At 44.5% G+C, this 15,678-nt stretch overlaps 1 protein-coding gene across 3 annotated transcripts in view; it reads left to right on the top strand.

Moving 5' to 3' along the window:
• DSP (desmoplakin) overlaps positions 1-15,678 on the top strand; it is a 63,574-nt gene that overhangs the window by 13,738 nt on the left and 34,158 nt on the right. For all 3 annotated transcript variants that reach the window (XM_015424154.1, XM_015424152.1, XM_015424155.1), the window contains exons 2-7: positions 1,886-1,988; positions 4,851-4,999; positions 6,772-6,943; positions 9,979-10,107; positions 12,238-12,288; positions 13,691-13,852. In XM_015424154.1, coding sequence (XP_015279640.1) covers positions 1,886-1,988; positions 4,851-4,999; positions 6,772-6,943; positions 9,979-10,107; positions 12,238-12,288; positions 13,691-13,852 — 766 coding nt within the window. The remainder of the gene's footprint in view (positions 1-1,885; positions 1,989-4,850; positions 5,000-6,771; positions 6,944-9,978; positions 10,108-12,237; positions 12,289-13,690; positions 13,853-15,678) is intronic.

The raw sequence follows: 15,678 nt of genomic DNA, 5'->3' as shown, positions 1-15,678 counted from the left end.
AGTGGCTCAAGTGGTTATGACGCTGAACTGCAGGCTGTGGAAGGTTGGTAGTCCAGCAGTTCGAGACCCGGGTGCCGCATGAGGGAGTGAGCTCCTGTCTTTAGTTCCAGCTCCTGCCAACCTAGCAGTTTGAAAGCAAGACATTGCAAGTAGATAAATAGGTACCACTTCAGTGGGAAGGTAACAGCGTTCCGTGCGCCATGGTGTTTAGCCATGCCAGCCACATGACCACGGAAATATCTTCGGACAGTGCTGGCTCTTTGGCTTTGAAACGGAGATGAGCACCGCAACCCTAGAGTCGGACTCGACTGGCTTTTGAGCAAGGGAACCTTTACCTTTACCTTACTTTGATTACATGGGGATTCACTAAGAATATAGGTTTTTTTAATCTAAGAGGAATAATGATCAATGAGAGGATGTACATTATGGAGTAACCAGCACACGGATGGGGTAATAAGTCATCTGAACTTTACCTTTACCTTACTTTGATTACATGGGGATTCACTAAGAATATAGGTTTTTTTAATCTAAGAGGAATAATGATCAATGAGAGGATGTACATTATGGAGTAACCAGCACACGGATGGGGTAATAAGTCATCTGAATCCATTCAACTCTTCTAGTATGCGTGCAAAATCCAAATCCCCAAACTGGGTGTAAATTTCACATAGTAATCAGAATCCTGTGGAAACAATTCACATAATTAGTTTACCTAGATGATACTAATGTGGGTTGGATGCCTCCTATTGCCTACAAAAAGTGCAACATCTGCATATTGGCTCTTGTCTCCCCTTATCAAAACCTTGTAATGTCTAGGCCCGTAGTTCATTATTACTTGAAAGCGGATTGGCTATACGTCATTTAGTTATCACTTATTTGAATCTGTGATAGTGTCTGGTTTTGTAGGGTGGCGTGGAAAACTTGTTGTCACGTTAATTGTCTGGTCAGATTTCCAGGGTCGGGCTCATTATAATTATACAGCTTTCAGATGGGGTGACTTTTGCGTAGAAGCTTGAACAATTATCATCGTTAGAGCACAGGATGTTTTAGGGGATAATCTTAAGTGAAAAGGCAGGTCCCTGCCTACAGGTGCTGGTGGAGGAATGTGCTGTCGGATCACAGCTGATTTATGGCCACCCTGTGGGGTTTTCAAGGCAAGAGACGTTCCTTCACGTCATGATCCTGATATTCCATGGAGATCCTCCATCCAAATACTATCTAGGGCCGACCTGGCCCCACTGGTGGACCTCCTGATGGCACCTGGTATTTTTGGCCACTGTGTGACAGAGTGTTGGACTGGATGGGTCTTTGGCCTGATCCAACATTGGCGTCTCTTATGTTCTTATGACCTTGCTTAAGCTTCCAGTATCTGACAAGATCAAGCTAGCCTGGGCGGACTCCTAGAGGTTGCTACCGGCCTAAATTTAGTAATCTGTGAAGCTGCCTTTTGGCATCAGATCAGGGACAATCAAGGACCTAGGCCTTCTAGAAGATGTGAGCTTTGAAAGGGGGTTTGAAGGATGGGAAGTGGTACCGTGTGTTCCCCCAGCTAATATTTGTTTTAGTAAGGACGTCTGCATTGGTGTACCAGTTCATTCTTCAGCTAGATCCCATTGGTAGAGCCATTGCACCTTGTACTCGAGACATACAGCGTGTTCTCACAGTGGTTAGTATGAGGCTGCTGACTCAGCGTTATAGCTCAGCTAGGCGACCACAGAAGGAGGGGCCAGTATATGATGTGGATCTTCGCAAAGCCACACCGATTGCAACAGTTTCATTTAAACAAGGTGTGCCACTTTCCTATGGAAAATATTTAATTTGTGATGGGTTACAACAGAGTGATTAATTCAGCTGTTAACGTGTTCCTTCTTCCCTCCCTCCCCAGTCAAAATGGAACCGGCACCATGTCCAGGCGTCAGAACACCATCCAGGATCTTCTGCAGAATTGTTCGGACTGTCTTATGCGTGCAGAACTCATAGTGCAACCTGTAAGTTTTGAGCCTAAATGAATGCTTAAGTACCTGCTGCTCCAGCTTCACTGCTCTGAAGGAGTAAGCACAGGCACAGACCTTAGAAAAAGTGCACTGGAACAGTCTGTCCAAAATCGAGAACATATATGATACTCCAGTTTGGGTTGAGTAGAAGCACACAAACATTTTATTTTTCTTCCCAGTCGCTCCCAGAACTACTATGTTATGTCTTTGTTTAGAGATGTGTACCCCACTTCCCCCGCCCATAAGGGCCCCAAAACAGCATACAGCATCCCTCCTCCATTTTATAATCACAGCAAGAACTCTGTGTTAGGCTGAGGGAGTGACTGGTCCAAGGGCACCTGGTGAGCTTCCACCAGGCAGAGTGAGGATCTCCCATAGCCTCGTCTGACACTCCGACCAATGCTCCCTCTAAGCTGTGGAGTCTTGTGAGCAAAAATTCAACTTTGTGAGCTACTGGGATTCAAGTTGTGAGCGAGCGATTTGGCTGCTGCATAAATCAGTTTGCTCTGGAGCCATCCTTCCTGAGTTAAGACAGAAATGTGTGAGCTGGAGGCTAAAAAACTGTGAGCTATCTCACACCAACTCAGCCTAGACGGAACACTGACTCCGACCAGTACACCATGCTGGCTTTCCAGCCAGCCTCCAGTTATACTTGACCATAGGCACAATAAACTGGTGTCCAGATCCAGCATCATTGCGAGGTCTCTGCCTTTGCCTCCTTCTCCTGTTTTTTTGATCCACCTTTCTTCCTTCCTTGCTTCCTTGCTTTGACAGTTTGCCTCCTGTTTCCTGACTGCATTGTCTGTAGAAATACCTGCAAGGCAATGGTCACTTTCTGAGTTGGTATAGCAGAACTTTGGAGGGAGAAATCCAGGAAGGCCAACATGAGCACTGAATTTTGGTGCTGTGCCCACTTAGAGTGCTTAGGCTGTACAGGGGTGGGGGGAGCAAGGAAAATAAAAATGGCCAGGTCGCTGTCGGGCTGGCAAGAGGATAACGTGGTTGTGCAGATAACCAGCCTTAATTAGGCTCATTTCTCCTTCTGCTGTTTCTCCACCCCAGTTGCTATAAGTGTTGCCTTTGTTCTGTGATATCTCCTAGCTTCAGGAACACATGAAAGGTGCCTTATATTTGGATTTCTGTCAGTCCTGCTACTGAGATCCTTTTGAATGGATACACTAGGGATAGAATCTGGGGCCTTCTCTGTGTAAACCAGTGTTCTACCACAGATCTGTGGCCCTGAAGAGAGCAACATGCAGCTTCCACACTGGGGCTCTATTTAACACTTTAAAATGGGATTAGACAGATATTTCTGTCAGTAGTTGGTAGCCATAGTGACCAAAGAGAACTTCCACATTCAGAGGCATTAAACCTCTGAATATGAGTGTTGGGAGGTGACATGAAGGGAAAGTTTGTTTGTTGTCCCTTTGGGGCACCTGGGTGGCCACTGTGGGAAACAGGATGTTGAATTAATTGGTCCTTTGGTCTATACCCAGCAGGGTTTTTCCTGTGTTTACTTAAAACTTGTAAGAGCTGTTCTGTCATTGGCCTGTTTAGCAGAGCATCAGATTAGTTTTGGCTCTTTAAGGGGGGGGGAGTCAATGGGTGCTTTCATATGATAATAGGCATCTTGTGGAGGCCACTTGAAACTGCCTCCACCTGACATAGGTCAGCCCCCTTTTAAGTTTATCTTTACAGCACAGGAAGGCTCCATCATGAATATTGGGTGGCAGTGTGGAGACAGCTTGTGTGAAAAAGAGCCCAGTTTGACCATTGCCAGAGTACTTCATTTTGCTATGCCCTTTTTTTTTACTGTCTGTTGAATTTATTTTCTTGAAAGTCCATAATTTTCTTAATTTTGGGGGAGGGGTATAATGTTGGGAGCAAGAGAAAAGGCAGGAACTATTGGATAATGAAGAAAAATCTTGTAAAGTTCTCAAGTGCTCTTGTTGTATTCATTTCAGTGGGGTTTACACAGGAGGATTTCCCATGGGGTTGTACCTCATCCATTCAAAGATAACTCCTGCTTGTGTGGCAAATGCTTCCTCTAAGCTGTGGAGTCTTGTGAGCAAAAATTCTACTTTGTGAGCTACTGGCATTAAAGTTGTGAGCGAGCAGCTTGGCTACTGCATAAATTAGTTTGCTGTGGAGCTAAGACAAAAATATGTGAGCTGGAGGCTAAAAAACTGTGAGCTAACTCACACCAACACAGCTTAGAGGGAACCTTTCAATGCGTATTAAAAGCACACTGCTTAGATTTACATATCTAATAATACTTGCTTTGTTAGTTCAGTGCATTTCTGACAGAAAGCTTGCAATGTTTTTATAAAATGGAATGTAGAACATTGGGTTGAATTCTGTGGACCTCTTCTTTTGATGGCAGTGCTTACCTCTAGTGTAAGGATCAGGGGTCATTTCCTTCAGGAGCGCACAGGAGCGGAGCTCCGGTAGTAAAGAGCCCAGGGGACGGGCACATGCAACAAGCCCAACCCCCGGGCACATGCAACAAGCCCCACCCCCAGCAGCCCCAGGCCACGAGGAGCACAAGGATCTGCGCGTCCCCCCCCAATAGCTAGCAATCCAAAACAGTCCAGTGGAGCCTGAGCAGTGGGTGGTGTCTTCTGACACACTTCTGGTGATGTCAGGGGGCATTGCATATGCAAATAAGTTATGCTAATGAGCTCCTGCACCTCTTTTTCTACGAAATGACCCCTGGTAAGGATCCTTCCATAACCTCTAGCTCTTTGTGGTTCAGCCTGTCGTGCTCCTTAGGGATACTTTAAAGTTTGTTCAAATGTCATCCTTCTTGCAGTTCTTTGGCATCATATAACAATGAGTTTATTCTCATCCATTTAGGAACTGAAGTATGGGGACGGTATCCAGATTAGCAGGAACAGGGAGCTGGAGGATTGCTTTGCACAGGCAAATGAACAAATGGACATCCTCGATGGGCTGATCAGAGAGATGAGACAAATGGGACAGCCTTGTGAACTCTACCAGAAAAGGTATTGCCATTGTACCTCATTGTACCTGTCTCCAGTGATCTCCTAGTGGCATAGGTAAACTATCCAGATGATCCAAGTCATGGCTAGGCCTAATACTGAATCAGAAAGTAAAGGCCAGCAAGTGACTTGAAGGACCCTCCATCAGATCCTGGTGCTTAAAATAATATGAATAGATGGAGAAATCCCAAAACATTTTTGCAGACTGAATTCATGACGAATCTGAAGCATATAGTCTCGTCAAACATTTTCTGAATATTATAGAACAAACTTACAGAACCAGTGGTCTTCTCAGCAGGCAAGTCATTCAGATCTCATTTTAGCCAGTGTAAGTGCTTGTTTCGAGGAAAACCCTGTTTTCCAGAAGTTGGAGATTATTGGAGATTCTTTCCCCAGCCAACAGATCATACATCTCACCTGCATTTTATCATTCTTTTTCAGTTGTTCCGTATTACTAGTAAATTCGATTATTGTGAATTTTAGTAAATGAGAAACACGAAGGGAGGAAGTTTCTACAGAAATGGACTCTTTACCTGTGATTCACAGATTTTCATAATCTGATATCTGTGTATTGACTTCATCATTGAGGATATTAATAATCTCCGGGATCTTTTTTCTGTGGACAAATATTTTGCTTCATATCAGGTTGCAGGCCCCTTTCAGGTGTAGTAAGACATTAAGGTGGCAGCCCCCCTCCCCAAGAATATTGTATGTTTGACAAGACTGTATGCCTCAGATCCCTCATGAATTCAGTCTGCAGTAAATGTTTTGGAATTTCTCCCATCTATTCATATTGTTTTAAGCATCAGGACTGTGAATTAAATGTCCATATTCATTATATACTTATTTCCTTGGCATCTTCCTAGAAAATAGCAGCAGGCAATCTTTCTACAGTAGTACATTGCTCCTTCCAGGAAATTTCCCCTTTATATCTGACTCTTACCTTTTCTAAATATTATAGAACAAACTTACAGAACAGGGCAATAATGGAATACTTTTGTTTCCTGATTTTCACTACCAGCATTTGGTTGGCTGGGTGACTTGGAATGTTAAAATGTATTTGCTCTTCGTCAAGGGCCCAAGCTTGGGTCCCCCTGAGCCTCTACCTCTTGGGTGAGCAGGCAGTGCTTGGAAATGTAGGTTCTCAAGGCTGAGTGCACACAAGAAACCAGACCTTGATAAAATATATGCGCATTTATTAAATGTTTTAAAGAATGAGATATTATTAGACAACACAATCTCTACAGTCCTGCAGCAAGAAAATAAGTTAACTTTTCTATCTAATACTTCAGTACCTGGTATTAGATGGCACACCCTTTAAACATCAAAGTCCAAGCAATAGGCTCAAGTGGTTTCTACATAGCTGTCCAGTGCAATGGAGCCTGTCATAATCTGAGCTATTGTCCTGTTGAATCCCAAAGTGCGTATGGCCTCCCTCATGTCTGTGGATTAGATATAGTCTTTTGCCATCTGGCGTCAGGTGGTCCTTCACAATCAGTCAGGACAACACTGCATCTCTTCCCCCCCCCCCAATCTGGCTCCCAAGTTGACCAACAGGTTTCCATGATTAGCCAATTACAGTGGCCTTGAAAGAGATAAGGATGGTGTGGGCAGGGAGGCCCAACAATGGACACCTGTGAGATTAAGTAGGTCCACTAGTATTCACATTAACCCTTGGGAGGAAATCCGGGTGCTTTTGCTTCACACTCCTTCTCTAAAGTTTTTGCCAAATAGCCACTGATGTTCTTAGCTGTCATCAATATGATTCCTCTTAGGCTGCTTCAGCTTCAAGAGCAGATGCGTGCACTCTACAAAGCAATTAGTGTGCCCCGCGTCCGTAGGGCCAGCTCCAAAGGTGGTGGCTATAGTTCCCAAAGCGCATCAGGATGGGATGAATACACCAGACGTGTGACCACTGACTGTCTAAACTGGATGCGGCAGCAGAAGGTAAAAATCTCTGAATATCAAAGTGGGTTGTCAGAGCCCCAAGGTGGTGTTATATGTTGTAGCTGATAGTATTTTTGGAGACCATTTGAATGTATTTGAGCCTTTTCCCACAACTCAGTGAATCCTCCTACTTGGAGAAAGAAAAGGTAGAAGGCAGAGAATAGCGATGACAAATTAGTACAGCAGACATTTTCATTCTCTGGGACTGTGTTAGCATGTTTCCGTATGTAGCGTGTATGGTTCCTATTTTTGGTGTCCATTTTGTTTTCTTGTTTTTCTGATGTAATAAAATTGGAAACCCAGTCTGTTGAAAACAGGTTGGATTTGGGGTGGATTTACATAATCATTTTTACAGGGATTTGTTAGCTTTCATTTTCCTGTTTTTGCTTCATTCTTATAACTGCATCCAAGATGGAAAATTTCAGTGAATTCCCAATCTCATATGGACCTGGGACCTTCTGCTTGCAAAACAGAGGCTCTTCCACTGACCCACAGCCCTACTCTCATGTGATTGCATTTCTGTTTTACACATGAGGGTACCACTGAAGAATAAGTGGGGTTTTTCACCTTTCAGTGATATCTCCCTGTAAAATTCAATTATGCAAATATGCTATAAGCTGTTAACATTGCAACAAGCAAAGGAACACTCCAAGTACATAACATTTGCCCATTACCCAATGAACATACACATGCAAAGGAAACTGGAGATGAGGTCCTAGAGGAGCTAGCTCATTCCCTAGTAATCTTATTTGTCTCTTTAAGGGTGAAAACAGAGTCAGTCTACAAGTAATGCTGGGAATCCTTGATTGGTCTGGCTCTATGTAATTTAGTTAACATGAAAGCCCTGGAAATAATTCTTTTTTTTTTCTTGAGGACACTTGTTCAGTTTTTCCAATGGAAAAATTGGGAAATTTCAGGGAGCATTGGAGAGAGAAAAAATCCTATGAGATTAGTTTTCTGGAATGAGTGAAATACTTTGTAAGATAAGATTTTTCTCATACATTGTTTTAGATTAAAAAATCTTCAGCATGAGATAATGATATTGAATTTAAAGTCTCAGAACGGAGGGTCAAACTAAATGATCTGTCTGGTTCTATTATTACTTCCCCTCCTCCCCAGCGGTGATTGTGTTCATGGAGTAGCTTTTTCAGTAACAACGTGTTTCCTCCATCTGTTCCGTAAGGGACCGTTCACCCTAACTATGGTGGTAACAGTCTGGAAAATCCTTTGGGTTCTGCACCATGTCACAGTCCAATTGTGGACAGATTCCATCCTGTGTCAATATGATAAACATTGTCCCAGGAATACAGCATCATATATAGGGGGGGGGGCAGGAGGACAGGCAATTCGTACTGCATCTTTGCAGGAGCAATGGGGGAGCAGAGAGCCCTTTTAAGCTCCCTTACCTAACCGGCCATAAATGGATCTTTTGACCTCCTTATGTTATCTTGACCTCCTCTGGTTTTGCATCCCTTGGCATCTTCACTACAGTTTGAAAAGTCTGAGTTGCAGTGTGCCAGAGCAGTGTTTTCCTTTGCAATATTGAAACCTGGGGAAATCCCTCCTCCTAGAGTCTGCTTTCTTTCCAGTGTTTTGTTTTACTTTCTTAACAGTTCTGCAGATAGTAAGATCCCAAGCCTGGATCAGGTTTCTATGGTATACAGTGGGCCTGGGAGCTGGGCGGGGGCGGGGGCACCCTTTGTTCACACTCAGACACATTCTGATAAATGTTCTGTTTCGCTGCTTCTTTTGCTGTTTGAAATCCTGGCAAGCTGAAAGGAGGGAGGTCAAAGTCCTGTGTAACTTTTACATGGCCGACTGCCTAAAATGGCTTCGCTTGGAGTTGTTCCAGCTTCACGCAAGCACAGGTGTGGCTTTGTAGCAGTGTTGTTGCTGTGCTGAGTCAGACGGATTTCTGAAAGCCTGCTACTTGGTTTTGGAGAAAAAAGAAAAGCTCTCTCATCAGTCTGGTATTCAGCCTGGGAATAAGCTACTGGATTTACTGGATGTTTGTGAGCAAGAAATTATTGTTTAGCCTCAGTTCCTCATCCATAAAATGGGCATGTTAGAGGAGTGCTATGAAAAGAAACGGGTGAAGATTGTAATGTGCTTTGGGCAGTAAAGAAGGAGAAGAGATTGTATTTAGATCCCACCCATCACTCAGAGTCTCAGAGCGCCTTACAATCTCCTTCTCTTCCTCTCCCCACAACAGACACCCTGTGAGGTAGGTGGGGCTGAGAGAGCTCTGAGAGAACTGCTCTTGAGAGAACTTGTAATTGACCCAAGGTCACCCACCTGGCTGCATGTGGAGAAGTGGGGAATCAAACCCTGTTCTGCCAGAACCACCACACCAGACTGGCTGTAGAAGTTAGCAACAGTGAATTGATTTCTGTGTGTATCTTTGCCCCAACCCCCCCATTCTAAAAAAATATCAATGTGCATTTATAGCATGAAATAACCAGACTCTTGAAATCAAGTTAATGCAAATATTCTTGCTTTACTACTTACACAGTTTGAAAGCCCTTCTGTCATACAAGTAGCAGTAGGAGATCAAGCCGTGGGCCCCACCTTCGCAGTGATTGATTGCTCCACTACTGCAGAGAAGAAGGGGCTGCACAGAAATGGGTTTGCCCCTGCAACGGGAGCTTTGTAGCCTGACTCTTGGGCACCTCTCTAATTCAGGACAGCCTGGGGGAGATCCGTCAGGCCTCTTGGAAGACTTTGTTGCCCCTTGAGCTGCTTTGTCTGGTTAAATCCTGAGCTGTCCTTAGTCCCACTAGGGAGAAAAGACAGAAGCTGGAGAAGTTTTTGGCCTGCAAGCACACCTGTGCTTTATGCCCCTTTACTGTTAAACTTGAATATAGAGATGCTGTTACTGAAAGGATGAACTACTGGTGGGTGACAGTTATGGAATGTGTACCTTTTCTCATGGGTCCCTCCCTCTTCTGCTTTTGTTTGCATATGTGCCTTGTGAATGACTTGCAGATAACAAGCCTTGTTCTTCCTTTCCTCCCCCCCCCCCCATTTACAACCAGGCTGACATGGAACTAGTAAAATGGGGGTTTGAGGCAGCAACCATAGAACAACAAATTGCCGAGCACAGGAGATTTCACAACTCCATTGGAGACTATCGTTGGCACTTGGACAAAGTCAAAACCGATCTGGTGAGATATTATAAACAACAGCCTGCTCAAACTACTGTCTGGTGCCTGCTGGTGTCACTGCTAGTTAAACTTTTGAAGACTTTGGCTAAGAGAAAGGCTCTGTTTTATTAACACACCTTTACTGTGCTCGTTTTTTGCATTAAGTGTGACCCTTTCCAAACTGCCTTTGTATTCCATTTTAGTATGGTTTTTTCCTGTCATTTCAGACATACCCGTTTCAGTAACCAGCTGCTAGCAGAATTTATTTACCTATTTACACAAACCCACTTGCGTCAGGTTAGCAAAGCGTGGTTGGGCCGCTGTTAACATTGCAACAAGAAACTGCTTTTCTCCATTTTCAACCCCTTCATTGCGCTTCTGAATCACTGTGATGTGCTGTTTAAAAAATCCATAGCGCTTCCTGCCCTTTTTCTCTGCACAATCTTTTTTGGACTGTGCTGTTTAAAAAGTCCATAGCGCTTCCTGCAGTGCTGCTTTTCCCCCTGCCCTTTTTCTCTGCACAATCTTCCTTGGACTTAAAAAAAAATGTTCTAAGGTGAGTGCTATAGTGCTAAATCTTTAGCACTTTAGTGCTGTAACAGCACCATTGAGCTGCATTGACTCCATTGAGTCAACACATCTCAGTGGTGTCACTACAGCGCTTCAGTGCTATAGTGGTTTAGCGCTATAGTGCTCACTTTAGAATGTTTTTAAAAAGTCAGGGAGAGATTGTGCAGTGAAAAAGGGCGGGGCAAAAAGTGGCACTGTTTGAAATTACCACAGCATTTCAGAGATGGCTCATTAGTAGAAGCAAATTTGCTGTATGAAACCCTCGTTCCTGTATCGCTTTATTCAAAATTGGGCCAACAACAAATATCTAGCTTAAAATGGTAATGTGAAAAGGACCTTGGAGTATCTGTGTCTCCACCCCACCCACCCCCTGTGATTGGTAACCGGACCTCCTTCATGTTTTTTCCTCCTCTGGTATTCCCAACCTTGCTGGGCCTGCAGCCATGTTGGAAACGCTGAGACAGGATGTTGTGCACCTCCACAAAGTTGCTGCCATTGGGGGTGGGCATGGTTTCCTTCAGGGAGGAGGCTGTGCTTGATTTCAGTTTTCAGAGAAAAGGAAGGGTTTGCTCTCTGCACAGCCATGCAGGTAGAAGTTGCCAGGCCCAGAGACATAAGAAAGTCTGTCTCTATGGCTAAGCTGAGGGCAGTAGGGTGTGATTTCTTCAATCAGCATGCCTTGCTAGCCAGTAAGATGGTAGAGAGTGACCTAAAGCCCCTGGTTTTTTTCTGTTCCATCCGAGACCCTTGTGAGTTTTCACAAGCAGGTACTAAGAAATATATTGGGTGGGCACCATGTTGGATATTGCTTTATTTACCCGCACTCTTTCTTTGCAATGATCATTGGTTCCTACCTTTCTGCCACCAGTCACAATTAGCTGTAACCTGAATTGTTGTTGTTGTTAACCATTCAGTGGTGTTCGACTTTTGCTTGTTGTTAACCATTCAGTCGTGTTCGACTTTCGGCGATTCTGTGGGCCAGCTCTCGCCACGTTTTCCAATCTTGTACTGTTTCTTTGAGTTGTTCCATGCTCAGGCTGGTGTCGACTTTTATGGTGTCCAGCCACCGTGTTCTTTGGTGGCCAGGTTTCCTTTTGCCCCAATCAATCCAAGCATAATTGCTTTTTCTAGTGAGTTCTTTTGTCACAGTTTTGTGATTTTTCCTTCCAATGGCATGTCTGGTTTTATGCGCTTCAGTACTTGCTTGTTTGTCACCTTTGCTGTCCAAGGAATGCGCAGAAGCCTTCTCCAGCACCACAGTTCAAATAAGTTGATTTTCCTCATGTCTTTCTTTTTCATGGTCCAACTTTCGCAGCCATAGGTTGCTATGGGGAACACAACAGGACAGGCTTAATCTACATTTGGTTGCTGATTAGCCTGTGCTATTGTATTCCCCATAGCAACCTGAATAGGCTCCTCTAAAACAGTGTCGCCCCAAATTGTCCTGTCCTTTTTGGGGGGAGGGAGGATTTTCTACAAAAACTCCTTGTGTAAAGCTCAGAACCTCTAGGTCTCCTGCCTTGTCTGTCTTGGTCCAGCTTACCAGCCCCATGAGTTACTCTTTTTCTTTTTTCCCCACAGCGTGAGAAGTCTGCTGTTCATCAGCTGGAAGAGGAGTACGAATATCTTCTGGTAAGACAAAATGCACTCTCAGTACTTGTAGTACGTGTTATCGAGCCAAATATACCATGTGGTAACATTGCAACGAGTGGTGCAGATGGAAGACGCTTAGCCAGAATGTTTGCTGTCAGCCTCAGGAGTCCAGGATTCGTACTGATTCCAGGAGCAGGGTGATGAGTGTGGATGCGCTACATCTGCTCTAGCCACTTTACTCATAACGTGTAAAACTAAGTTTTGTGTGGGGTTTGGTGTTCCCCTGTGGTTGCCAGACTGAGTCCAGGAGAGGGCTCTGGTGCTGTTGATTGCTGAGTAAACGAAATTCTTCTGTCCCATTAGTGGGAGAAACCACACTTCCTGAAACCATCCTGCCCATCCTTAACCACACCCCCTCTTCATCCCAGCTATAACTGTCGTAACCTAGTTTGATCATGTTTGCCATTACCCCACTCACACCTCTTCACCCGTTATTTCAGTTCATTCCCAACCATCAGACTTTAGCTTGTAAGCTGCATGGGCAGATGCCTGCCTTTTTTTGGGGGGGGGGGGTACTGCCATAAACTTGTATCCCTGATAGCCCAGACTAGACTGAACTTGTCAGAGCTCAGTCACTAAGCAGGTTCTGTACTTGGACGGGAGACCACCAAAGAAGACTGAGGTTGCCTTGCAGAGGCAGGGAATGGCAAACCACCCACCTCTGCTCATCTCTTGCCTTGAGAACCCCATGAGGTGGAACTTTATGCGTTCAGGAGTCGGGTGTGACTCGACAGCACCGTTTACTGCTTTAAAACATCATGATTTTGATCCGGTTCAGTACATGAGTATTCACATTTTGAATTAAAAAAACTCCCAAAACCCGACCTCCTCCCACAAGATTACAGTTCTTAGGTGTGTCTGAAAACTTTTTGGCAATGTTTGCTGAAATCTGACAAGGGCTAGCCGAACCAGCATAAATTATGCAAGGCAAACAGTTTTGCTTGATTTCTATAACTAAGTGATGGTGCAGTGTGATCTCAGTGTGCAGGTAGTCAGCCGTGTTGGTCTGAAGCCGTAGAACAAATTTAGAGTCCAGTGGGGCACCTTTAAGACCAATAAAAGTTTATTCAAGGTATGAGCTTTCGTGTGCAAGGCACACTTTTTCAAATGTATTTGAAAAAGTGTGCCTTGCACACAAAAGCTCATACCTTGAATAAACGTTTGTTGGTCTTAAAGGTGCCCCACTGGACTCTAAATTTGTTCTGTCTCAGTGTACAGTTTGCGCTCTAATAACGCGGCCTGAACACATGAATTGCCGAAGCCAGTTGATACCTGGAGAGTGATAACATTTTGATTGCTCTTTGCCACATTTCATTCCAGCTGCACTGTTTGTTTGTGCCATGTTTTCATCTTTAAATTTCTGTTGCTCTGGTTTTTGTAGAGGTTCTCCTTTGAAAGAATGGATCAATTGCGCCAGCTGCAGAACATCATCCAAGCAACCAGCAGGGAAATCATGTGGATCAACGACTGCGAGGAGGAGGAACTCCTCTATGACTGGAGTGATCGGAACACCGACATTGCCCGGAAGCAGGAGGTCTTTTCTGTGAGTTCCCCTAGGAAACAAAAGCCCCACCCCACCCCCGCAGCTCTGGATCATATAATCATAAATGTTATTTTTTGCAAATGGCTTTTATTTTTAAACTGTTGAAGATATATAGCTCCTAAAGATATTTACCTGGATTGTTTCCATACTGCTTTCTGACCAAGCATGGTCCACAAGGTGGCTTTACAACACAGTGTATTAAAACAAATTGTTAAAAAAATCAGCGTAACAAATCAATCAATGCTTAGGAGGAGAGAACATGCTAAATTTATTCAAGAGTATCCCGAAAACAAGGGAGCTGTGGTGGCTCAAGTGGTTAAGACGCTGAACTGCAGGCTGTGGAAGGTCGGTAGTTCAGCAGTTCGAGACTCGAGTGTGCCGCATGACGGAGTGAGCTCCCGTCTCTAGTTCCAGCTCCTGCCAACCTAGCAGTTTGAAAGCAAGAAATTGCAAGTAGATAAATAGGGACCACTTCAGTGGGAAGGTGACAGCGTTCCGTGCGCCTTGGTGTTTAGTCATGCCGGCCACATGACCACGGAAACGTCTTCGGACAGCGCTGGCTCTTCGGCTTTGAAACGGAGATGAGCACCGCAACCCTAGAGTCGGATTCAACTGGCTTTCGAGCAAGGGAACCTTTACCTTTATCCCTAAAACAACTGTGGGGTAATCTTGTTGGTTTCAAGGCAAAGAGATAGTTTTGTATTGCAGAACAGCAAACAGAGAAAAATGACATGCACATTGAAATCAGTGTGTGTAGAGGATGCTCTTACACAACTGCATTGCCCTTGCCCCTGCTCCATGCACAGTAGCTGGCTTGTGAGTGCAGAGCCTGTGTGTGTAGGAAGTGTGTGATTGGCCGCATTAGAAAAAGCAGCCTTCTCCGTCATTGCTTTTCACAGAATGTTATGTGTAGAAGGTTAGCCTGTGAATGTTCTGTGCTTCCTATCTCTGCAGATCTTACCTGGGAAAGGGGAGAGTTGTGTTGCATCTTATCTTTGAGAAAGGAATAATTTCTTTGGGGGGTAAGACTCAAAAGCATGGGGAGGGGCAAGGCAAAAGTGTTCTCCCCCCCCCCCCGCTTCTTTGGAACACCAAAAGCAACTCGGAACTGGATACTGTTAAGAAAAATGTTATGTAATTTATTTCTTCTTTAGCTCAGTGGGATAATGTCTCAGTTTATGAAATGTATTGATTTACTTCATTCATACCCCACTTTTCTCCTCAATAAAGACCCAAAGCGGGTTACATCATTCTCCTCTCCTCCGTTTTATCCTCACAACAACCCTGTGAGGTATGTTGGGCTGAGTGTGCATGACTGGCCCAAGGCCACCCTGCGAGCTTTTATGCCAGAGTTGGGATTCAAACCTGGGCCTCCCAGATCGAGTCCGACAGTCTAACCAACACACCGCATTGGCTCAATTTCTTCTCTTTTGTGGGGCACTGCGGACTACCACAAGCAAAAACCAGGTGCCCAGGCGGTACTGGTTGCCATTAAATTTCCCATCCATCCATCCATCTATCCATCCATTCATTCTCTGGATGAGTTTCTCTCCAACTCATGCACTGACCAACTATCATATTTGGGATTAGGAGGGAATTCTCCTCTTCCCTTCATGGCTGGTTCATTTGGGACCTTCTGGGAAAGTGTCCTGGGTTTGGAAATTTCAGATCAAAGAAGATGAGATGTTGGGAGATTCATGATGGGATCCTCCCAGCAATTAAGGAAAAAAAAATGTAGTGGAAACTGTGTGAGGGCCTGGTTGAGACTGAGGCTGCTCTTTGTCTCTGTATGCTTTCACCAGTCTAAGCCAACATAGTCCGTTATT

The sequence above is a fragment of the Gekko japonicus genome, unplaced genomic scaffold (genome assembly GCF_001447785.1).
Source record: "Gekko japonicus isolate JY-2015 unplaced genomic scaffold, Gekko_japonicus_V1.1 scaffold1317, whole genome shotgun sequence".
Classification (NCBI taxonomy): domain Eukaryota; kingdom Metazoa; phylum Chordata; class Lepidosauria; order Squamata; family Gekkonidae; genus Gekko; species Gekko japonicus.
Note: the sequence above shows the minus strand (reverse complement) of the source record. Positions and strands in the feature narration are given on the sequence as shown.